Below are 23,436 nucleotides of genomic sequence, written 5' to 3' on the forward strand. Positions count from 1 at the left end.
TCCTCCGTCAAAGTTACCCAACTCAAATTGTATCACTTCTTTCATGATCATATCAATTGCACGATGCGACACTCTAAAATATATATCCTCAAGCCAAGAATTACAAACTATAACACACATAATTAACTTGCCATGTTCTATAGCCCATTTCTTTGCATCTTTTTATCTTTCCATGTCTACATATTCCAAAAACTCAAAGTTAGTAAAAAAAATAAAAACATAATGAATAAGCAACATATCTTTCCATTAGTTTCAAAAAAGAAAAAAACACTTACCAAGTCATTCAAATAGTGATGGGATGAATCTTCAGTTAGAATTTCGTTTGCATTAGGTTGAGAAGGCATTAGGATAGGTGGAAGAACGATCTATGAACCAAAATATCACAACATTAGTCAAAAAAAAAGAAGGAAAACCAACATTACGTCCAGGTTGTAAGGTACACAGACCCAGACGTTTTAGGCATAAGAAAGGTTACGGTTGAAAAATTCAACCTCTAACCTAGACGTTTTCAGTTACGGTTGGGAACGAAGAAAATCCAACCTAGACGTTTCAACTTACATTTGGAAATCCAAAACCCTAACCTAGACGTAAAAAAAGTAATAAATACCCATGCAAAAACTATTTACGTCTGGGTTTTGGATGAATCTAACCTAGACATAATTCTCAAGGTTTGTCCTATTGGAAATCAGTTACGTTTGGAATTATTCTAAAGCTAGGCGTAAACAAAACTTACGGTTGGTAACGAAGCACAACCCTCTTCCAAACCCAGACGTTAGACTGAATTACGGTTGGAACGAAGCCCAACCCAACCGTAATTTTCCATGAAAGTCTAAAAATATCATACTTTTTATCGTACTTAACTAGTTTTGAGCGAAATTGAATTCATGGGAGATAGTTTAGAGGTGTACCTGTTGATTTTCAACCGCTGATTCTTCACTTTGTTGATTTATTTCTTCAATTGGTGGAGATTCATCATCACTTTGTGTTAAACCCTCTCTACCATCTAAAAAATCATCAATCACTTGGTCTCCAACATGAGGAATGTAAAACTTGTTCTCTCTATCATACAAAGATTCACCCACCTCGAATTGGCAACTTGTTTCATCCATTTTGGTTGAGTGAATCAAAAAATCTAGGTTTTGAAAAAAATCTCCAAAAGTTTTCGTTTTTCTAGTTTTTCTTCCCACAAAAACCTTGTCCCAGAATTCACAAGTATATAACAAAATTCATCTTCTTAATCTAATTAGATTAGATAATAATTACGCTAAATTAAAATTAACAGAACAAGGATTGTTTGGTCATTATAAAATTATTTGAGATAAGGGGTTTTTGATATTGCTTATGGGTGACCCGTTTTTATCTTATTAGGTGACGCCCCTCTAAAGGAATGTGACGCCCCAATAATAACCTTCATAGGAAACAACCGATTTAATCGGAGAGGAATAGTTAACTAACGACGTGGTGCGTAATAATTACGCACCTGCCACTGTGTTAAAGTCACTTGCCCGCCCACTTTTTCTTTTCCTTAGTTCCCACGAAAAAAAATGACAAAAAAAAAAGCCAAGATCCATTAAATCATCATAAAAAGCAGCTAGAAATGATACTTTCCCCATCTCGTCTCCGCTCTCAGTGAAACCCTAAAAAATTAAAATCCAGAGCTCTGAAGGTTCATGTTGTCGAGGAAAGCTTTTCCTCTTCCTCTTAGTTTTTAATCTTGGTTTTTTTTTTTTAATTTTTCCATTTCATTTACAGTTCAATAATCCAAGTTTTTACAAGCTAGGGATCAGAGGATTTCCCGTTCTGAGTTGTTTAAGACTGCTTACACTGGAAATCTCGGTCGCTTCAAGAGTAAGAAAAACTCTACATGTCTCCATTCCTCTTATTTTTCTTTCTATTTTATTTAATTTTTGTGTGGTTGTTTTTTTAGAGTTGGCTTTGAAACATGTTGTAATGGCAACTGCAAGATGAAACTTAGCTTGTATAAAGACAACTCTCTTTATTGATGTTTAGAAAATCTCTCAAAACTAAACACAAGCTCTAATCTTGCTCATATGATCAACCACAACTTTGGTGATCATATATATATAGAACTATGAATTCCTTTTCCTAGTCCTATTACCTTATTACATGTATTTCCTTTTCTTAGAACTAGATGACTTCTAATTCCCTTAGGATTACATCAATTGCCTTTTCTTATCCTAACCAACTTGTTAGAGATTATCTTAGGCTTAATGTTGAAGTTTAACCAACATTCTCCCCATTAAGCTTCAACCTTACCCGTGACATATCTTGTACTCCAATCAGTTGTCTCATTTCTTCAAACTTGATCCGAGTTAATGTCTTTGTCAATATATCTGCTTTCTGCTCAGTTCCTGGTATGATCTCCTTCTCGATACATTCTCGTATGAAATGATACCTTTTGTGAATGTGTTTCGTCTTCCCATGAAACACTGGATTTTTAGTGAGTGCAATTGCAGACTTATTATCAATCTTGATGAGAAATTTTTCAGGTTCTCTTCCTTTGATTTCACCCAACAGTTATTGAAGCCATATTGATTGTTTAGCTGCTTCTGTTGCGGCCATAAACTCAGCTTCACAGTATGAGAGGGCAACAGTGTCTTGCTTCTGTGAACACCATGTAATAGGTGATTCACCTAGATAAAATATATGACCAGTTGTACCTTTTCCATCATCTTGGTCAATATTATGACTGCTGTCACTATACCCAACAATTCCTTTTGATCCTCCTCGACCATACTTCAATCCGCAGCTGATTGTTCCTCTTAGATATCTCAATATCTGCTTTATTACATCACCATGAGACTTGCGTGGACTCTGTATATAACGGCTTGCTACTCCCACAGAGAAAGCCAAATCTGGTCTTCTGTGTAATAAGTATCTTAGGCATCCAACATTTCTTCTATAACTCGTTGGATCAATCTCATGCTCCTCTTATGCTTTTGAAATTTTCCGTCCAAATTCCATTGGAATTCTTGTTGGCTTACAAGTTTCAAGTCCTGCTTCTTTCAGAATTCTCCTTGCATAAGCTTCTTGTTTAATCTGAATCCCATCTACTCCTTGATGGACTTCTATGCCAAGGTAATAAGTGAGTTTTCCGAGGACTGACATCTCAAACTTTGATGACATTTCTCTCTTGAACTCATTGATCACCTTAAGGGAGTTGCCAGTCAAAAATAGATCATCTGCATAGACTGCAATCACAAGAAGCGTTCCCTTTTCTTCTCTTCTGTATACTGATGTTTCTTTAGAGCACTTAACAAATCTGTTTTCTCTTAAGATTTGATCTAACTTTGTATTCCAGGGTCGAGGAGCTTGTCTTAGACCATATAGAGCTTTTGATAACTTATAAACCTTATGCTCTTGTCCTTTTACTTCAAAACCTTCTGGTTGTTCAACATACATATCTTCTCGCAATTCACCATGTAAGAATGCTGTCTTAACGTCTAAGTGGTGAATTTCCCATGAGTTTGATGCTGCCTCTGCAATTAATAAGCGTATTGTTTCAATTCTAGCAACTGGTGCGAAAACTTCATCAAAGTCTATGCCTGATTCTTGAACGTATCCCTTAGCTACAAGTCTTGCCTTATATTTGTTAATAGTTCCATCAGCATTTCTTTTAACCTTGAAGATCCACTTGAGGCCAATCACTTTTACCCCACCTGGCTTATCAACTAGAAACCAAGTCTTGTTTCTGTTGATTGAAATGATTTCTTCTCTACATGCTTGTGTCCATTTAGTCGAGACCTTTGCTTCCTGAAAATTCCTTGGTTCATCATTAACAGAAAGTAGCATAATCTCACATTCTTCTGCAGCTTGAAGAACATAATCCTCCAGATACCGTGGCTTTTGTATCTGTCTTGTTGATTTTCGCAGTAGAATGGGTTGAGTTATTTCATAGATCTCTTCTTCTTCTTCTTCTTCTTCTTATTCTTCTACTTCTTCGTTATTCTCAGTGTTTTCATTATTCTCTTCTTCTTCTTGATTAACATCATTGTTTCCATTGGTATTGATGATTATGGGTCCTTCGCCTTCATCAATTACTTGACCCCATCTCATGTGAAACATTCCTGGATCCCTACTTGGTCCATCATTAGTTTCTTTCCAGTTCCAGTTTGATTTTTCATCGAATACCACATCTCGACTCACTATTACTCTTTTCGTTGTTGGATTGAATAATCTGTAAGCTTTGGATCCAGTCTCAATTCCTAAATGCACAAGAGTCTGAGATCGATCATCCAGTTTCTTAAGAGTTGCAGAATCAACTTTTGCGTATGCTTTGCAACCAAACACTCTTAAGTGGTCTAGGTTTGGTTTTCTCTTGCGCAAACTTTCGTATGGAGTCATGTTGTTAAGAGCTTTCGTAGGTATCCTGTTTATTAGGTATGTGGAGTTTCGTACAGCTTCTCCCCATAGATAATTAGGTACCATCATAGCTTTTAATGAACTTCTCGTCATCTCCATTAGAGTTCGATTTCTTCTCTCTACCACTCCAGTGGTGTATATGGTGATGTGAGTTGCCTTTTGTTTCCATTTGACTCACAGAACTTGTTGAACTCTAAGGAAGTGAACTTTCCTCCTCTATCAGTTCTAAGCATTTTGACCTCCTCTTTTAACTATTTTTCTATCAGATTTCTGAAAGCTTTGAATCTGTCAAATGCTTCACTCTTTTCTTTCATAAGAATAGACCACATATATCTTGAGAAGTCATCTATAATAACAAATATGTATTTGTTATTTGCAAGGGTTTGTGGTGTAATAAGACCACATAAATCAGCATGAAGAAGCTCTAATGGCTTTGAGGCTCTGAATGTTGTTGCTTTTGAAAAACCTTGGCGCGTTTGTTTCCCAACTAAACATGATTCACAGATCCTTGATTCATCATTTATCTGTGGTATCCCTCGAACCATCTTGTTCTGAGACATAGTTTTTAAGGTTCTGAAACTTATGTGTCCTAACCTTGCATGCCACTTCCATGTCTGATCTTCCAGTCTCATATTCAGACACAATGGCCTTCCAATCATGAGATTTATCTTGTAGAGTCTATTCTGTGAGCGTGAGACTCTAACTAAAAGTCTTCCACTTGGGTCATGAACTGTTAGATAATCTTGTTGCATTCTAACATCACATCCAACTTCTGTAGCTTGTCCTAAATTTAGAATGTTGCTTTGTAAGTTTGGGATGAAGTAGATGTTTGTGACAAGCTTCTGTTCTCCGGTCTTGCTCTGAAATAGAATTGATCCTTTCCCTTCAATTTCTACAGAAGATCCATCCCCAAACTTCACTTGTCCTTTGATTTTCTCATTGAGTTCAGAAAAGTAGTGTTTCTTACCAGTCATGTGATTGCTGGCCCCATTATCTAAATACCATATTCCTTCTTCTTCATCCTTTGATTCGCAGTTCTTTGGTATTAGTTTCCCTTCGTTTAATAATACAACTTCGTGCATGAAAAGAGCTGTATCTGCTTCCCTTGTTTCATTCTTGTTTGCTTCTTCCATCTTTTGTATTCTTTCAGGGCATACAGAGGAAAAGTGTCCTGGTTTATCACATCTGTAACAAATAATGTTTGATCTATCCTTCTTTTCTTTCCCTTGGTTTTGATCATTCTGACTTGTTGTTCTATCTTGTGAGTTAAACCTTCCTCCCCTTCCTCGGCCTCTGTTTACTCTACCACCTCTTCCACGACCTCTTCCTCTTGTCGCAGAGTTTTGTTGGTAAGATTTTGTGTACAAGAGTTTGCCTTGAGTTTCTCCATTGTTTTCTTCATCAAGGATTCTCTCTTCATATGCTTTCAATCTTCCAATTATATCTTCATAGCTAGTCTTCTTTAAATCTAAGACTTGTTCGAGAGAAGCTAAGATATGAATATACTTGGATCTTGGTAAACTATTGAGAAACTTATTTACCAGTTTATCTTCATCAATGGATTGTCCAAGTGACGCAGCTTTTGAGGCTATCTCTGATAGCTTTCCTGCAAAGCTATCAATAGTATCAGTGTCTTTCATCTTCACTCTTTCAAATTCAGACATTAAGGTTTGCAGGCGGGCTTCTTTAACTCGATCAGCTCCGAGATTACGTGCCTTTATTGCATCCCAAATTTTCTTTGAAGTTTCCTGTTCACCAACTTGTAGAACAAGACATTCTGGTATTGCTTGAAAGAGTAATCCAATGGCAACATTGTTTTTGTCTGGGTCCAATGTACCAGGATCAATTGTTTCCCAAACTTTGTAGATTTTCATCAGTACCTTCATTCTCATGGCCCATACTGTGTAGTTTGTGGCGTTGAGGATTGGAACTTGTATTGATGGTGGCGTGAACTTTTTTGCACCCACAATGGTGGTTTCGTTTTCCATGGCTCAGAAACAAACTCTGATACCAATTAATGGCAACTGCAAGATGAAACTTAGCTTATATAAAGACAACTCTCTTTATTGATGTTTAGAAAATCTCTCAAAACTAAACACAAGCTCTAATCTTGCTCATATGACCAACCACAACTTTGGTGATCATATATATAGAACTATGAATTCCTTTCCTAGTCCTATTACCTTATTACATGTCTTTCCTTTTCTTAGAACTAGATGACTTCTAATTCCCTTAAGATTACATCAATTGCCTTTTCTTATCCTAACCAACTTGTTAGAAATTATCTTAGGGTCCGACGAGAATTTCTGATTTGGAAATTCTTTCCGGAATTTTCCACCTCCAACAGTCAAAAAAACTGTTGGTATCACGGTAGATTTTACGGTATTTACGCCCGATACGTTCAGAAGTATCGTACTCAAAATGAAGGGGCCGATTTAATCAGAGAGTGATAGTGAAGTAACGCCGTGGTGAGTAGTAGTTACGCACTTTCCACTGAGTCGTAATGTCACTTCCCCGCGCGCTTCACTTTTTCGTTCCCAAGAACAAAAAGCAAAAGATCATAAAAGCAGCTAGAAACACTACTTTTCTCCATCTCGTCTCCGCTCTCAGTGAACAGTGAAACCCTAAAAACCTAAAATCCAGAGCTCTGAAGAAGGTTCGTGTTGTTGCGGAAAGCTTTTCCTCTTCCTCTTACAGTTCAAAAATCTTGGTTTTGTTTTGATTTTTCCATTTCATTTACAGTTCGAAAATCAAAGTTTTTACAAGCTATGGATCAGGGGATTTTCCGTTCTGAGTTGTTTAAGACTGCTTACACTGGAAATCTCAGTCGATTCAAGAGTAAGAAAAACTCTACATGTCTCTTTTTATTTATTTTTTCTTTCTATTTTATTAATTTTTAGTGTGGTTGTTTTTTTTAGGGTTGGCTTTGAAACATGCTGAAGCTCAAGGAATTGAAGTAGGAAAAGCAATTGGAAAGCTTGTAGATGTTGGAGGAAAAGGATTAGGAAAGATTTTCGATGAAGGAGGAAGAGGATGTCTTCATTTTGCTGCTGAAGGAGGAAGTTTGAACGTTTGCAAGTACTTGCTTGACAGTTTGAAGGTTGATGTGGATGCCATAGATGGAAAGGGTATGTATATATATCTCTTTATTAACAAATTAGAATACTAAGAGATTTTGTCTCGATTCAGGAATCATATTCTTGTTTTTTTACGGTTGGCTTTGATTGATCATTCCTGATGCATGTTACTTTAAAGTGGAAGTAGGATTAGAATTGTACTTAAGTTGCCACAAAATGTGAATACGATTGCTGTAAATCGAAAGAAATACTTTGTTTTCTTATGCTTACTGTAGAGATGGGTAGTGGTTCAAAGTATGTTTAAGACCTACCTAGTATGTCTTGTCACTGACGAGGATGCATCTTCATTTGTACTGTTCATAATTGCTACTGTAAATACTAAACAGTTATGTCCCTTTTTTGTATCTATTTTACAGGTTACACACCCTTGTGTCGAGCAATTGAAAAGGGGCATTTAGACACAGTTAGATATCTTCTTGAAAAGGGTGCCAATGCTGATGCGCCAGATGATACGAACTACACTCCTTTACAAATTGCTGTAAAGTCAGGTACTCGCTCTCTAGATGGTACTTTCAGTCTTTCGTTAGATACCCTTCTTTGCTGCTTTAAATTCCAAACATGTCGACCCGCCTTAAGATTTTGTTATACCTTTATATGGATATTAATAGCGTTTACACATTACACCTAATAATAGTTTTAGGATGCCTGTCATTGCATCAATTAGGTAACTAGTGCTAGTATGTGATCTGTAAGTTACTAGTAGACCTAGCTACATGCTAGGATCAGATTACCTGTTAAGGATGCATAGCCTTGGCAAATTTGTAGGATCAGTCAGACCAGTTATCTCATAGTCAACCAGAAGGATGCGATAGTTGAAAATGACCTTTTTGCCTGGCTGGATGGTTGGCCTAGTAACGAGCCATCTTGATTTGGCCATCTTGATTTGATCTTTTAGATGTTCAAGTTAACGTAAAAATATTATAATGCTTTCCGATGCTTCATCAGACATGGCAAGATACTCTGTATAGAGCATAGACTTCTGGTTCTAAAGTTAGAATGGCAATAAGATGTTTTTTAACTTCCTACTAGTAATTTTTTTGATTTATTTGAGCAAATAATTGGCATGTGATTCCTATGAGATACCATGTGCAGGTGATACAAAGATAATAGCCTCGTTACTTTCTAAGGGTGTACACCTAGATGTTGCAAATAGGGTTGGCACTGCACTTGAGATGGCTGCTCAATTGGGTCATCAAAATGCTGTTAAGATGTTGTTGGATCACGGTGCAAATGTGGGTTGGGTTCTTCTGCTGGTATTGAGTAGTTGTTCGTCTGTAAGGCGGTCGATCAAGAAGAAAATCTAACATGTCCATAGAATGTCAGCTTTTTCAATTGATGTCAAACCGGATTTATTGATTTTCTTTTACGTTGCAGCCTAATGTTGCCAGTCCGAGTCTGCATAGGCCGCTCATTTTGGCAATTTATGCCAAGTCATGGGAATCTGTGGAACTTTTACTACAGGTAACAAAACTACTAAACCTTCTAGTGGAACAACCTTTTTTTGTTTAATCAGACTAAGGCATGTTTTGAAAGTTGTAACTAAAGCTTCGGATGAGACTTCATATCCGAAACGGAGGAAGGATCTGACTAGAAAGTCATTCAAAACTTGATAGGGATTTCGCTTTTTTCTTCTTTGACTGTCGTCTAACAGGGTTTACTTCATAGCATTTGTTTTTTTTATATTGTTTTTAAAACGGGAGTGGTATTTCTGGAGGTTATCACTTGGCATTTGCGAAACGACATGCTTCTGTAAATTTACATCCTTTAATCTTATGGAAGATGTAATATAGACTTTCATAGCAGTTCTATCTTGGAGCATGTTTATAACGTCCACCAATTTGCATATATATATAGGCAGGCGCTGACCCAAATGCTGTGTCATGTGGAACTACACCCCTGATAGCTGCAGCAAGGGATGGACGCACAGATGTCGTCATGCGCTTACTTGAAGCTGGTGCAGATCCAAACTATAAGATGAATGTATGGATTTATTAACTTTGCTTCTTGCTCCATTTTTGTCCAAATTTTGATATCATGTGAGAGTATGTTATCTGCACACAGATCATTATGCAGGTCCATAGAAGTTCTTTATAAATTGTTTTCCCAAATAATGACTACTCTGGGCATCATTTATTGGCCTATACCTTTGATAGTTTATGTACATAGTCTATTTCACGCCTACCGTAGAAAGAAAAAACCTCCTAAGATTTCCCAACTGCAATAAACCTTATTGCATCAGAACTTCAAATAACCTGTATGTTCAGTATTAAAATGTCATGTGGTGTGGCATTCAGTTTCTTATCTAATTTTGTTTCTGTTTTCCATCACAGGCAGGGCTGACAGCATTAGAAATGGCCGCTGTTCTCTGCAATCATCAAAGTGTTGGGGTTCTTTTTCCTGTGACTTCTCGCATTCCAACATATCCCGATTGGAGCATTGCCGGACTATTGAGTCATTTATATTCTGATGCAAACAAAATGCAGGTATGGAGTTTATATCATTCTTGCCTGATGTTTTGTCTGACTTGGCTTCTTGTCCTTACGTTCACGACAGCGTGCAAATGGGTCTTCTGGCTCCTTTTTACAATTAGTTATTTTCTTAATTAGTGATGACCACATGCTATGGTGTAATTTTCTCAATTAGTTAATTTACCTGTGGAGCATGCTGTCGAGTTTTTGGCTTGTTCACCCAATATTGGAATGCCATTCACGGTCTTTGAGATGGCTACATATATTTTGAAGTCGAAAATGAAACATTGTAGTTCCAGGATTATTTACTGTCTCTCACAAGAGAATTATTTATAACTCATGCACACAGGCTAGCCAATGGCTCAGGCTGCGCGTATTTGAGTTGTTAGCATGCCATGTCGGCTGTGGCTGTTACTAGATAGGCGGACTTGTTTGACGCATCCTGTTATGGTGTGCCAATACTAATTTCTACTATCTCGCTTATCTTATTCTTATATGCATTCACCACTAATTTAGAACTCCGAATGCGCCATTGGTAATTTTGATCTGATTTTATCTACGAATTTGGAAAATTATTGGCAGAGGAAAGCCCATGAGATGGAGAAATTTCGTCAGGCAAAGTCAAAAGGAAGGGATGCCTTCCAGGGAGAGCACTATCATATGGCAGCACATTGGTACGAAGAGGTATGTTTCAATCGATGGAGTTCTTTACGGTTGCGCGTGTAGTGATCCTTAGATATCCATAATGGTTACTGAACTGAACTCCATATAGCATATAAGTTCTCTTGGAGATCAGCACCCCAGCTTTTCTTTGGTCTTTTTATGGTCTCAAATTTTACATGAAAACTTAAACTAGTTCTTTTGGTTGGTTTTGACAACTGAACATATTTGGTTTTCTGGTACTATCCGCCGATGTACCATTATAATTGTATTAGCACATTATCAGTTGTATTACAAATTGCTCTAGACTCACTTTTTACAGGAATACTTTTGATAAACTGAGTTGACATTCCTCTTAAGTTGATTTTGTCTTTGTTGTAATGGAAATAGGCTTTGGAGATTTCCCCAAAAGATCCAGCAGTACTATCCAACCTGAGCGCCTGTTATGCGCGTGCGGGTGAAGGAATTTTAGCACTTGACTATGCTATGAAATGCGGTTCTGAAAGGCCTGAATGGCCTAAGGCACACTATAGGTTCGGTGTCGCATGCAATGTACAGAAAGTACGTATCTTCTCTTCATTTTCTTACTCTGTCCAGTAAACTACATCCATTTTCAACTTTTTGCTGCATTTATTGTCACAGATGTACGGTGAGGCAGCAGATGCCTTTAACAAGGGTTTGACACTTGATCCGAGAAACAAAGAGCTCAAAGATGCGTACATGTAAAGTTGATACTTTCACTTCCAATATTGAGAACCCTGATGCAATTTTTTCAGCTTTAAGGATCTAGTTTGTTTCTTTATACTGATATTGTTTTGTCTCTTGACAGGAAAGCTATCGAAAATAAAATGAACGCTCTCAAAGTGGAAGAAGATAATGCTAAGTAATGTGGATATGAAAGAATTAAAACAACGAAAAGCTGTACTCACTAGGGAACGGATACTGTAAATGAAGTATTCTAAAGACATTTGTTGGTAACTGAATTGTGTAGTATTTTGTCCATTTGAGGCATGTTATTACCGGAGGTGTTATTTTGATCAAACTAGCCCCAAATTATCAATCTAGCCAGAAGACTGTACCGATGGATTGGTTATCTTTTGACTTCTGAGAAGTCACTATTGTATGCTTTTTAATTTTTAGTTTTCTAGCAACTGTTGCTTTGAATAGTATTGTTCTGTAATTTATCAGATTGGGCTCTATTTTTTGGGGCTTGCTGGATAATACTTACCATACTGTTTAAGGTTACCAAGCTACGTCATTGTTAATTGTTATCATCCCAAGCCTGGAGAGTAAAGCCAATTTGTGGCATCTCTACCCTCTACACGCCAGATATTTTACACCCCTTGATTTACTCTTGACAAATCACTAGTCTGGAGGGTGGATAAATGAACGAACGAACTATCAATGCGTGAACATAAAAGGAATGTACATGTCCTAACCCTTGATCTCATCTACTAACGTAGTGCAAGTGTGCAACTCTTCTTCGTTACTTTCTTGGTGCAGAAACAAAACGGGAGACAAAACCCATCAAGTAGATGAGAACAGAAACAAACAAACTCTCTCTTTTTTTCGGTGCTTGTTAAGCGAAAGCCAAATTTGAATAGTTTTTTTTTTTAACATCTTTTACATCCCCCCGCTAGGAATTCTAACCGAACTGCTGATCGAAGTTAAATATGGATTATTATGGAGTGAGTACTGGAATCGGAGCTTTCGCATGGATCCCATTGGTCCCATTTTCATGACGGTTAGATAGTCGTCAACTACTTCTAAGTCGTAAATGTCATTTCCGCGCGCATTTTTTTATTCCCAAAAAAAGAAACAAAAAAATCCTCTAAACCCACACTATTCCCAACCCCCATCTCTGATCTCCAAAAGACACCTCAAAGGAAACCCTTCTGAACCCTAAAACCGAGAGCTCTCTTCATTTTTCTGTGAAAACTCTTTAGTTTCATTTTGATTTGATCTTGATTTTGATTCTGACAAGCTATGGATAGACAAGGATATTCACCGATAATGCTTCATTTTGAGTTGTTTGATGCTGCTTATACTGGGAAACTCAATCGCTTCAAGAGTAAGAAAAAAAAAAGAAAAAAGAAAAAGACAGTGTATATCTTTTCTTATTTTTTTATTTATCCTTTTTGATTTTTGTTTGGTTTTGTATTAGGGTTGGCTTTGGATCATGCTAAAGCTGAAGGGATTGAAGTAGGGAAAGCGATTCGAGAGCTTGTAGATGAAGCCGTCGGTGATTCTCTTCTTCATGCTGCTGCTGCAGGAGGAAGTTTAAACGTTTGCAAATACTTGGTTGAGACGTTGAAACTTGATGTGGATTTCAAGGATGGAGATGGTAATATTTATAATTTATATCTCTCTTTTTTTTTAACCATTAAAATACTTAGAGATTTTGTCTGGTTTGAGGAATCATATACTCTTTTAGGGTTAGAATGATTTTTAATTTCTTCCTTTGGGACTGATTTTTTTGTTAGTTATTTCTGTTGGGAAAACTCTAATGTGGTCAATGTGAATACAATAGTTGTCAATCGAAATGAAAACATCCAAACACTTTGTTTTCTTATGCTTTAACTGTATAGAAGGCTAGTGGTTTGGAAGTTTGATTAGGACTTAGCTATCATGCCATTGAGAGTCTGAGACATACTGACGGGGAATCTTTTTGTTCAAACTGTTCGTAATTTGCTATTGTAAACACTAAATAGATATTTCTCCTTGTTGTATCTATTTTACAGGTTACGCACCCTTGCATCATGCAATTTTCAAAGGCCATTTGGACCTTGTTAGATATCTTCTTGAAAAGGGTGCCAATGCTGATGCATCTAGTAATGAGAATTACGCTCCTTTACATTTTGCTGCAAAGACAGGTACTATCTCTCTAGATGCTATGTACTTCAGTCTTCTGTTGGATACTAGACCTTCATTGCTGCTTTTGTATCTAAACATGTCGACCTACCTTAAAATTTTGTTATACCTTTGCTGGATTTTAGTTATATTACACCTATATATTAATAATTTACTACATGGAAACACTTGTGACTGCACTAAAAATTTCACATATCTGAACACACTAAAAGATGTACTTCGTTGCGTAGATTAGGTTGTTATTGCTCGTTTATTATCTCGAATTTACTGGTAGACCTAGTTACATGCTGAGACTAGATTGCCTGTCAAGGAGGCAAAGCCCTGGCCAATTTGTTGGATCAGTTAACTCTTAGCCAACCAAAAGGATGTCATAGTCGATGACCTCCTTGCCTGGGTGGATGGTCGACCTATTGGTGAGCCACCCTGACAGCCCTGGCCAATTTGTTGAATCAGTTAATTCATAGTCAACTAAAAGGTTGTCGTAGTTTAAAAATACCTCTATGCCTGGCTGGATGGTCAATCCACTAGTGAGCCACTGTGATTTGGCGGTTGAGAAATATTCTCGCCCCAAGTTCAGGTCCACATGAAAATGTTTTAAGTGCCTTCCAATGGTTCAGCAGACATGGAAAATTACCAGTTCTCACTAGACTTGTCTAGCGCCTAGACTTCCTCGAATTAGATTAGGAAGTCTGAATAGCAATAAGATGTTTCTTAACTTCCTACCAGTGCATCTTTGTTTATTTGAACAAATAGATAGGCATTGCTTGCATGCGAAATTTTGAAGGTATTTTGTGCAGGTGATACAAAGATACTAACCTTGCTGCTATCAAGGGGTGTTCACGTAGAGGCTGCAACTAGGATTGGCACTGCCCTTCAGTATGCTGCTGGTCATGGTCATCGAGATGCTGTTAAAGTGTTGTTGGATCACGGTGCAAATGTAAGTTGGGTTCTCCTGCTGGTATTGAACAGTTGTTTGTTGTATGGTAGTCGATCTTTATGTTTGTTTCCAACTCTTAACATTTCCAACCTTCTCTTTTTGTAACTTTATGAAGTTTATTTTACTTTTAAAAAATAATTAGGACGATTAGCTCTTTTGAGAGTCCCTTATGGCACCTGCTTATTCAATTGTTCTCAAAATTAATTAAGTTTCTTTTACCTTGCAGCCTAACGCTGTCATTAGTCCGGGTATGCTTAGACCACTAATGGCGGCGATTCTTTTTGAGTCATGGGAATGTATGGAACTTTTACTGCAGGTAACAGAATTCCTAAACCTTCTGGTGGCACGATGTTTTATTGTTTTCTCAGACTGAGGCATTGTTTGGAAGTTAAAACTGCATGTCCTTTATAAATCAGAAGAGGCAATTACCAATAGTGTTTACATGTGTGTGTTGTTGCGAATTTTCACAATTTTCTTTTTTGTACTAGCATCTAACAGGGCTTACTTTATAGCATTTATTTAACTTATGAGGCATGTCATTAGTTGTGCCTTTCTTATTTGATCTTGTAGAAAGCCTTGTCTATATGGTTCATTTGGATTTGGTCATCCAAATGTTGTTCTAACTGAATGAGGTGAATCGATTACAGTATTTCTCTGGCTGACCTTGTGCCGAGCCATAAACCTGTCTGCTTTTTGCGAATGAAGCTCTGATGTCCACCCTAATTGTTACTTATATTTTTTGAAAAAGTTATAGTACCTTTTCCAGAAACGGAGGTAGTATTATACATTTTCATTGTTCAAGCTCTCAGAATTAATCTTGAAATTTTCAACAAAAACTAAAAGTTTGGTATAGCGCCTCCTAACTTTTATGCACCATAATAATGGGAGTGATAATTCTGGAAACTTGGGTTATACTTATCACTTGGCATTTTCAACACCAGATGCTTTTGTAAATTTACATCCTATTACATTTAAATTCCTTCATAGCTTTACTGTCCTGGATCATGTAATAAGCACTTCTTCCAATTTGCATATACATAGGCAGGTGCTAACCCAAGTGCTGAGTCATATGGAAATACACCACTTATACTTGCAGCAAAGGAGGAATATGTAGGTGTCACTACACGCTTACTGGAAGCTGGTGCAGATCCAAATCATAAGAGTGTACGGCTGTATCAACTTTGCTTCTTGCTCCATTTTTGTCCAAATATTGATATTGTGTTCGAGTTTGTGCTATCTGCGTACATAGATGATTATGCAGGTCCATAACTTCATCATAAATTTTGTATCCTACTGCCTAGTCTGGGCATTACTTCTCTGCCCATGTTTGATACCTTCGATAGTTATTTTTGGTAGTCTATTTCATATCAATGTAAACGCCAAGCGGAAAAAGAAAATCTGTGTAAGATTTCCCAACTGCTTTATAAACCTTATTGTGTTGGAATTACACAAGTAGCTTGTTTTTCAGTACTAAATTGTCCTGCTGTGTGACATTCGGTTTCTTATCTAATTACGCTCCCATGTTCTATCGCAGGTAGGGCTGACAGCGTTAGAAATTGCCGCTATGAGATGCAATTATCAAATTGTTGAAATACTTTTTCCTGTGACGTCTCGCATTCCTACTTATCCTGATTGGAGCATTGGCGGACTAATAAGGCATGTACATTCTGATGCATTCAAATTGCAGGTATGGAGTTTTTCCTTACTTCAACGGTAACTTAGCAAATGGCTTTTTCTGCCTCCTTTGTACATTTATAATATTCTCCGAAGCAGGTGTGGCACGATAACATGGCTCATGACTGCATACTTGTCTTGCTATGGTGTTATTTTCTCAGCTAGTCAATTACTTGTGGTACCATCAAATTTTAGGCTCGTTCACTCCATAATGGAACCTCATTCACACTCTTTGGGATGGCTGCATGTACTTTGAAGTTGTATATGAAACAGTTTGTAGTTCCTGGACTATTTACTGTCTCTCACAACAGAATTTGTGTACACAAATCTAAAACAACACACACAGGCTAGCCAACGGGTGTGGCCCACTCTATATCAGGCCAGGGTCAGGCTCAGGCAGGGCTTGTGTCGTTAGCATGCCCGGTTAGTTTTGGATGTTAGTACCAGACAGGCAGACCTGTAAAATTCTTCCAGTTTTGGTGCATCAATACTAATTTGGAAAGTCTTTCGCAGAGGGAAGTCTATAAGAAGGAGAAATTTCATCAGGCAAAATCAAAAGGAAGAGATGCATTCCAGGAAGAGCAGTATCTTATGGCAGTGAATTGGTTCAATGAGGTAGTTTCCAGTGGATTGTAATTCTTTACGCTTTTGCATGGTATTCAAACTATGAGTAGTTTGAACATGGTATTCAACATTGTCTGGTTTGTAATGGAAATAGGCCTTGGACATTTGCCCAAAGGATCCAGCAGTACTGTCCAACATGAGTGCATGTTATGCGCGTCTGGGTGACGGGTTCAATGCACTTGAATATGCCACTAAATGCATGAATGAAAGGCCTGAATGGCCTAAAGTGTACTATAGGTTAGGTGTTGCGCTCAATATATTAAAAGTATGTATCTCCACTCTATTTCCTTACTTTCTCCAGTAAACAATATCCTTGTCAACTTATTCCTGCATTTTTTGACACAGAGATACGGTGACGCAGCCAATGCCTTTAACAAGGGTTTGACGCTCGATCCAAGAAACAAAGAGCTTAAAGATGCCTACATGTAAAGTTGATACCTTCAATCGCAACATTAAGAGCCCTGATGATTTTTTTTCCAGCTTGACGGATCTAGTTAGTTTCTTCATACTAACATTGTTGTTTCTTTACAGGAAAGCTATGGAAGATAGATTGAACTCTACCAAGTAGTGAGGAAGCAGAAGATCTGCCACATGTCTTTTGGAAAAACTTACTAAATAGGAAGACCCTGGTCAGGAAAGCTATCAACAGCTGACTGAAAGCTGCAATTCAAGCTGAAAGGTGGAGCTTTATTTTTTTGGCACTAAGATCACATTCATATTAGTTTTCAATGCAAGGCCCAATTTTCTTCCCAGGATTGAATTAGTGAATACCCCGTGGTTTTATTGAACTCACAAAGTTTTCTTGAGTGACACCTTATTGTGTTCTTGCCTCCTCTTGTTTATCTTCCAACTGTTCTATTTAGAACCAGAATCCATTTATCTTTCTCATCCATTTTAAGAAAAGAAGAGGGACATATACTTTATCCATTTTGCCGATTACCAGGCTAGTGTCACTTCAAGTGTCTGGCCGCAGCCGCATTAAAAAACTCACCTTTTCCTTTGTTTCAAACCAACTTAAAAACAGCAATAAGAGAAATCCAATATACAAGTCACAATATGATAAACCTACACTAAAGATCATGGTCGAAAGTTCAGAGATTCATTTAGAGGACATAAAATACAGTTCAGAAATTGTTGTCATAACACTGTTCAGAAATTGTACACCATCTCAACCAACAAGATTTCAAATTCTAGAACATCAATAGATTAACAGAGCACTCTACAACAAAAGCTTCTAAGAAAAACCGAGTCAAGACATAGAACAACACACCTAGCAAAATCGACACAGGAAGAGCTGGCAAAGCCTTCCGATAAAGCGCCAGAAGCATCAGAGTAACACCAAGACCAGCTATGATAGCAAGGTAACAAGCATAGACTGTCATGAAATCGTACATTGCCGCTCGACCAACCAACACACTGTAGAAGATGAAATCACCAAGCCCTAACTTAATTGCACCAGATGAACCTAAACCAATACCCTCAAACGGGGTACTTTCAGTTGCAACATCTTCTCCTTGTCCAGTCCTCTGCAATTGTCTATCAATCAATGGTGCCACTAGCTCATTTGCTCTTTCAGAAACCATAGCCTCTTCAGAAATAACCAGCCTTGTCTCCATTCGATTCACCGTATCAGATGATAAAGTCTCAGATCCTGGATTTGGCGGAGACCCCATATTTACTACGGCATTAGAATTCTCATCCGAAGTAGAACCAACTTCCCCACTTCCTCCAACAGTTGATGAATTCCCAGTTTCTTTCCACAACCTTCTAGGTACACCCTGTCTAGCGGCAGATTCATGATGATTTATCACAGGCCGAGCTTCGTAAACCAATGCAGGGATATCTTCATCCCTCGAAATTGCTAGTTCTAACAAAAGCCTCAACGGTCCACCAGGTAATAAAACCGCAGCAAGATCATAGAAAGCCAGAGCAATCAAAAGTGCCCAAGTAGTCCATTCAGGTAACATTGTAAACCAATAAGCAACAAACATCCCAATAACTACTAAATAACCTTGTGTAATCAAAATAGCCATGTTTGACATGAAAACTGCCATCACCCCAACCACAGAGAAATTGAACAAAACAAATAAAAATGTAATAGAATCAATTGGGATTCTAAATTTTTTAACCAATAGCAATGTAATATCACCACCCATGAACCCTAAAACCATGAATGCTGAAAAACCCATGTAATATTTGAGGAATTTAGTAAATCTGAAGTAAAACATAAGAACTAATAGAAAAGTGGCAATCGTGATCATAGCTACAAATACAAGTGAATTCAAGAGAGCACCTTTGAATTTTGCCCAATCTGAATCTGAAGTATCTTCATTGTAAGCAATTGTGGCTATAGATGAAATTGATGCTTGTGAAGAGGAAGAATCATTATTAAGGATTGAAACAAGAAGAACAACTAAAAACATACAAATGGATACCGGGGTTATGATTCTAACCATTTCTTCTCCTACAGTTTCAAGTATGCTTGACCTTTTCCGATTTTCATCCATTTTTTTTTCTTTCTGGGAAAAATTGAAATGAGATTATTTGGGATTAAATTGGGGTTTCAATTGAAGAAATTGATAAGAATGTGTTTTTATTTATTTTAACAATGGTGGGTACTTCTGCCCTTCATTTGTTCGGGGAAACCCGATTGAAAGAAGAAAAAGGGAAGAAGAATATTGGTTGGGACTTGTTTGCAATGCTGCTAATGGGGTACAGGATTCCTCCCGAGTGATCCTGTACCCCATTAGCAATGTTGACTTATTTGGCTCAGACGACATGGTAACTAACAGTGGACGCGCACTCAGAAGTTATTTTTGACTTCTAGAAATCAGTTGAGTTCTTCTTACTTCAATAATACGTAATCATCACCAAAAACACATAAACTATTTCGCTCTATCTATCTCTTTCATTCTCTTGGTCTTTTGATTTATTTCTGCCAATCCCTTAAGTTTCTCTCGGTTTCTTTCTCTATAGAGTACAAATAAAATAACACAACCATCCTAATAAATGATCTTAGGGTAAAAATGGAACGTACAACATCACACATGTGCGATTCTAACTATTTAACGTTGTTTTTCTCTCTCCGGGATAAATTCCTTAATTTTTTTCTGTTGTGGGATAGATTCCCAAATAAGTTAGTGAAAACGGGACATATTCCAACGAAAAGATGAAAAAACGGGGTCTAACAACCGCACCCAATATTTCGTTAGCAATATATATGGACAAACTCCAATATACTTTCAAGAGAATCAACTAGACAGTTAGACTCAATCTTTAGAAAAGTATATCCAAGAGTTATATCTCTGTTTTACAGAGTAATCATCAAATCAAACAGACAGAGTCTGTGAGCCTGATTAATGTGTAAAACAACTTGAACAGTACCAAAGACCAATGTTCAAGTGTCAATCAATTCAATCAACAACCCAAAGGCCGGATTCAAGAACACGATTGAACTCACACACAACCTGTGATATTTCAATTATATAAAAATATAATGTGGAAAAGAAATAACACAGACACTAGAAATGTTGTTAACGAGGAAATCACAAATGCATAAAAACCCCTGGACCTAGTCCAGATTGAACACCACACTGTATTTAGCCGTTACAGACACGAGCCTACTACAAGTTAACTTCGGACTGGAATGTAGTTGAGCCCTAACCAATCTCAAACTGATCGAGGTACAGTCGCGCTCCCTTACGCTTCTTGAACCACGCCGGATTCTGCGCACTTGATTCCCTTAGCTGATCTCACCCACAACTAAGATTTTCTACGACCCAAAGCCGAAGACTTTGATAAACAAATCTGTATCACACCAAAAAGTATATTGAATACATAAATATGTCTCCCACGGATATACCTACGAGTTTTATTCCATCTTTTGATAAATCAATGTGAACATGAACCGATTGATACACCGGACTTATATTCCCGAAGAACAACCTAGTAATATCAATCACCTCACAATAATCTTAATCGTACGGAAGCAAAACAAGATATTGTGAAATCACAAACGATGAGACGAAGATGTTTGTGACTACTTTTAATCTTCCCTATCGGAGATTTGAAAAAGCGGGGGTCTAACAACCATCCCAAAATTTTCGTTTGGCAAGTTGTACAGACAAACTCCAATACACTTTACAAGTGAATCGACTAGACATTCAGACTTCAAACTTGAAAGAAAGTGTATCTAAATAGTTTACATCTCTATGTTACAAACTAACCAGCAAATAAAACAGACTAAGTCTGTGAGCCTGATTATTAGGTAAAACAACTTGAACAGTACCAAAGACCAATGTTCAAGTGCTAATCAATTTACTCGACAACCAAAGGTTGGATTGATTATGCTTACGCAAGTGAAAAAGATGAATTCAAGTCTCCACATACCCTTTTTCGGAGAATTTCCACAAGTTCCGCTTGATAGTTCTTCGTCTTCAATCGATGAACTTCGTGAAGTCTAGGCTCAACCACACTTTCTATCCTATCCGAGACTTAGCTATATATAGACTAGAAATCAAGACTTATAGTTTTGACAAATAAACTTGACAAACAAGCTTGAGATAGAAACAATTGCGAGTTCGACCGAGTAGTGATCTAACATAATATCAATCACCTCAGGATAATCTTAATTGTATGAAACGAAACAAGATTTCGCGGAATCACAAACGATGGGACGAAGTTGTTTGTGACTTCTTTTTATCTTTCCTATCGGAGATATAAAACCTCGAGCAAATCTTAGAGAAGATAATACTCTATATGATAGATACAACAAGATCAGAACACGCAACTACAGAGAAAATAGTTGGGTCGGGCTTCACAATCCCAATGAAGTCTTTAAGTCGTTAACCTACGGGGTTTTGAGAAAAAACCTAAGGTTAAAGGAGAATCGACTCTAGTCACAACTAGTAGCACACATGAGGTGTGGGGATTAGTTTTCCCAGTTGCTAGATTTCTCCCTTATATAGTTTTCAAATCAGGGTTTGCAATCTAAGTTACCTTGGTAACAAAGCATTCAATATTCACCGTTAGATGAAAACCTGATTAAACTCAAGCCAATATACTTAGACCGTTAGATCAACTTGGCTTGTTACACACAATTAAAATGTACCCTCATTTAGGTTTGGGTAACCGTACCTAAACATGTACACCTTGTTGGTTCATTCATAGTCAACCAAAGTTAACCACATGAGCACTTTCTTCTCAACCATATTCATCTCTACACATACTAGTTCAAATGACTCAAATGAAACTAGTTCTTTGGAGTTGATTCAATTTATATATCTCATAGAAGTATACAAGACACAATTGAACCAAAATCGGTTTTTGTTGATTCACATAAATCAACCATGAATAACTATATCCACGGTTTTCAAGTGATTGCATTCCTTATAATTTAGTTCATGTTTAAAACCGAATTAGAACATATCTCATTAAGGTATGAAAACGGGTACGCAAACCTTAATGACACGGACTAGAGTTGGCTTCACCAGTATGCGAGCAGGTACGCATACCTAAAGTTATACCAAACTCCAGCAGAAAAGTTCGGACCCATACCTTACGCAAGTACGCGTATATGTACTTGTACTGGGTACTCGAATTTTCATAGACCAATGGGTACGCATACGGGTATGTATACTATGGATCCCATACATGGATTACGCACATGCAAGTATGCACACTATGTAAACCAATAGATGTTCTATTCTCCTTTTCAATTACTGAAACATTCCCATAGGACCATAATAGTTGTTTACCACAAACTAGAGTATCAAAGAAATTTTTAGATAATCGAAATTATGATCAATCATGAAACATTCTGAGTCACATAACTTTGCAATTTTCATATGATCATCTTTTGACTTTCGTCAAGTATGCAAGATGAACTTGGTTGAAGCTAAAAGCTTACCAACACATATTTAGAGAAATATGAAAGCGAGTTAACACTCAGCTCTAAATATCAATTGTGCATAAAAGAAATCTATATAGCTAAACGACTGTGTCTCAAGAAGGAGATAGAGTAACTGGACTTTTCAAGTGAAAGATGAGTTCAAGTCTTCACATACCATTTGTCTAAGAAGTTCTACAAGTTCTTATTGATAGTTCTTCGTCTTCAATCGATGAACGCCGTGAAGTCTAGGATCAACTACACTTTCTATCCTATCCGAGACTTAGCTATATGTAAACTAGAAATCAATACTTATAGTTTTGACAACTAATTGCGCCACTATGGAAAAACCAATTGCGCCACTATTGGAAAACCACTGAGTGATAGAGTTTCTAGCGAGCGCTATTGATAATATCGCCAGAGATAAAGACTTTAGCGCTGGCGATATTGTCAATAACGCTCGCTGGAAACTCTGTCGTTGCCGTTATAATCAATATCTCCAACGTACGACATTCTAACGCGTATAAATACCGAACCTTGTTTATTTATTCCCACACTCCCCTTCTCAACTCTTATGTTCTTCTTTTTAAACAATTATCTTTCGTTTTACTTCTTATACAAATATAGAAAGAAAAAAAAAGAAACAAAAGAGCCAAAGGATGTACTAGTACCCTAGCCAGTGGAATAAGTTTTGTTTGGATACAAATTATAAGTTTAATAACGTTAAACAAGTAGCCGGTAAAGGTATGTTCAATCACATATATGACCATGAGGAGCGAGTAGTTCGGTAGCTCA

The 23,436-nt window shown here is 37.3% G+C and overlaps 3 protein-coding genes across 4 annotated transcripts; 2 read left to right on the plus strand and 1 right to left on the minus strand.

Annotated features, from left to right (window-relative positions):
* Positions 1 to 1,652: 1,652 nt before the first annotated feature.
* LOC113280935 (ankyrin-1-like) lies at positions 1,653 to 11,901 on the plus strand. The gene is made up of 13 exons (XM_026529543.1): positions 1,653 to 1,666; positions 7,037 to 7,039; positions 7,126 to 7,221; positions 7,302 to 7,511; positions 7,877 to 8,008; positions 8,613 to 8,794; positions 8,895 to 8,981; positions 9,375 to 9,500; positions 9,851 to 10,003; positions 10,571 to 10,672; positions 11,039 to 11,209; positions 11,291 to 11,370; positions 11,478 to 11,901. Exons 3-13 carry the CDS (start codon positions 7,152 to 7,154, stop codon positions 11,533 to 11,535), a joined length of 1,371 nt encoding a protein of 456 aa, XP_026385328.1. The 5' UTR covers positions 1,653 to 1,666; positions 7,037 to 7,039; positions 7,126 to 7,151; the 3' UTR covers positions 11,536 to 11,901.
* Positions 11,902 to 12,634: 733 nt separating this feature from the next.
* On the plus strand, positions 12,635 to 17,322 carry LOC113278684 (ankyrin repeat and protein kinase domain-containing protein 1-like). Its single transcript, XM_026527453.1, has 11 exons — positions 12,635 to 12,719; positions 12,813 to 12,992; positions 13,390 to 13,521; positions 14,317 to 14,456; positions 14,683 to 14,772; positions 15,498 to 15,620; positions 15,991 to 16,143; positions 16,644 to 16,745; positions 16,849 to 17,019; positions 17,100 to 17,179; positions 17,286 to 17,322. Exons 1-11 carry the CDS (start codon positions 12,635 to 12,637, stop codon positions 17,320 to 17,322), a joined length of 1,293 nt encoding a protein of 430 aa, XP_026383238.1.
* Positions 17,323 to 17,831: 509 nt separating this feature from the next.
* LOC113280936 (presenilin-like protein At2g29900) lies at positions 17,832 to 19,456 on the minus strand. Of its 2 annotated transcripts, XM_026529545.1 has the most exons (2): positions 19,048 to 19,456; positions 17,832 to 18,801 (listed from the first exon to the last, which is right to left on the minus strand). In XM_026529545.1, the coding sequence occupies exons 1-2, from the start codon at positions 19,259 to 19,261 to the stop codon at positions 17,945 to 17,947; spliced, it is 1,071 nt and encodes a 356-aa protein (XP_026385330.1). In that variant the 5' UTR covers positions 19,262 to 19,456; the 3' UTR covers positions 17,832 to 17,944. The 2 variants fall into 2 exon arrangements, with proteins under 2 accessions (XP_026385330.1, XP_026385329.1); XM_026529544.1 differs by having other exon boundaries at positions 17,832 to 19,456.
* Between the last annotated feature and the right edge of the window lie 3,980 nt (positions 19,457 to 23,436).

This window comes from Papaver somniferum, chromosome 5, assembly GCF_003573695.1.
Source record: "Papaver somniferum cultivar HN1 chromosome 5, ASM357369v1, whole genome shotgun sequence".
Lineage (NCBI taxonomy): Eukaryota > Viridiplantae > Streptophyta > Magnoliopsida > Ranunculales > Papaveraceae > Papaver > Papaver somniferum.

Bases quoted from the DNA above. Each gene is read 5' to 3' on its own strand.
- LOC113280936 (XM_026529544.1), bottom strand. From the start codon at position 19,261: ATGGATGAAAATCGGAAAAGGTCAAGCATACTTGAAACTGTAGGAGAA.
- LOC113280935 (XM_026529543.1), top strand. From the start codon at position 7,152: ATGGATCAGGGGATTTTCCGTTCTGAGTTGTTTAAGACTGCTTACACT. The intron at 7,222-7,301 runs GTAAGAAAAACT...TGTTTTTTTTAG, and splicing joins AAATCTCAGTCGATTCAAGA to GGTTGGCTTTGAAACATGCT. The intron at 10,673-11,038 runs GTATGTTTCAAT...TAATGGAAATAG, and splicing joins CAGCACATTGGTACGAAGAG to GCTTTGGAGATTTCCCCAAA.
- LOC113278684 (XM_026527453.1), top strand. From the start codon at position 12,635: ATGGATAGACAAGGATATTCACCGATAATGCTTCATTTTGAGTTGTTT. The intron at 12,993-13,389 runs GTAATATTTATA...TCTATTTTACAG, and splicing joins GGATTTCAAGGATGGAGATG to GTTACGCACCCTTGCATCAT. The intron at 17,180-17,285 runs GTAAAGTTGATA...GTTTCTTTACAG, and splicing joins GAGCTTAAAGATGCCTACAT to GAAAGCTATGGAAGATAGAT.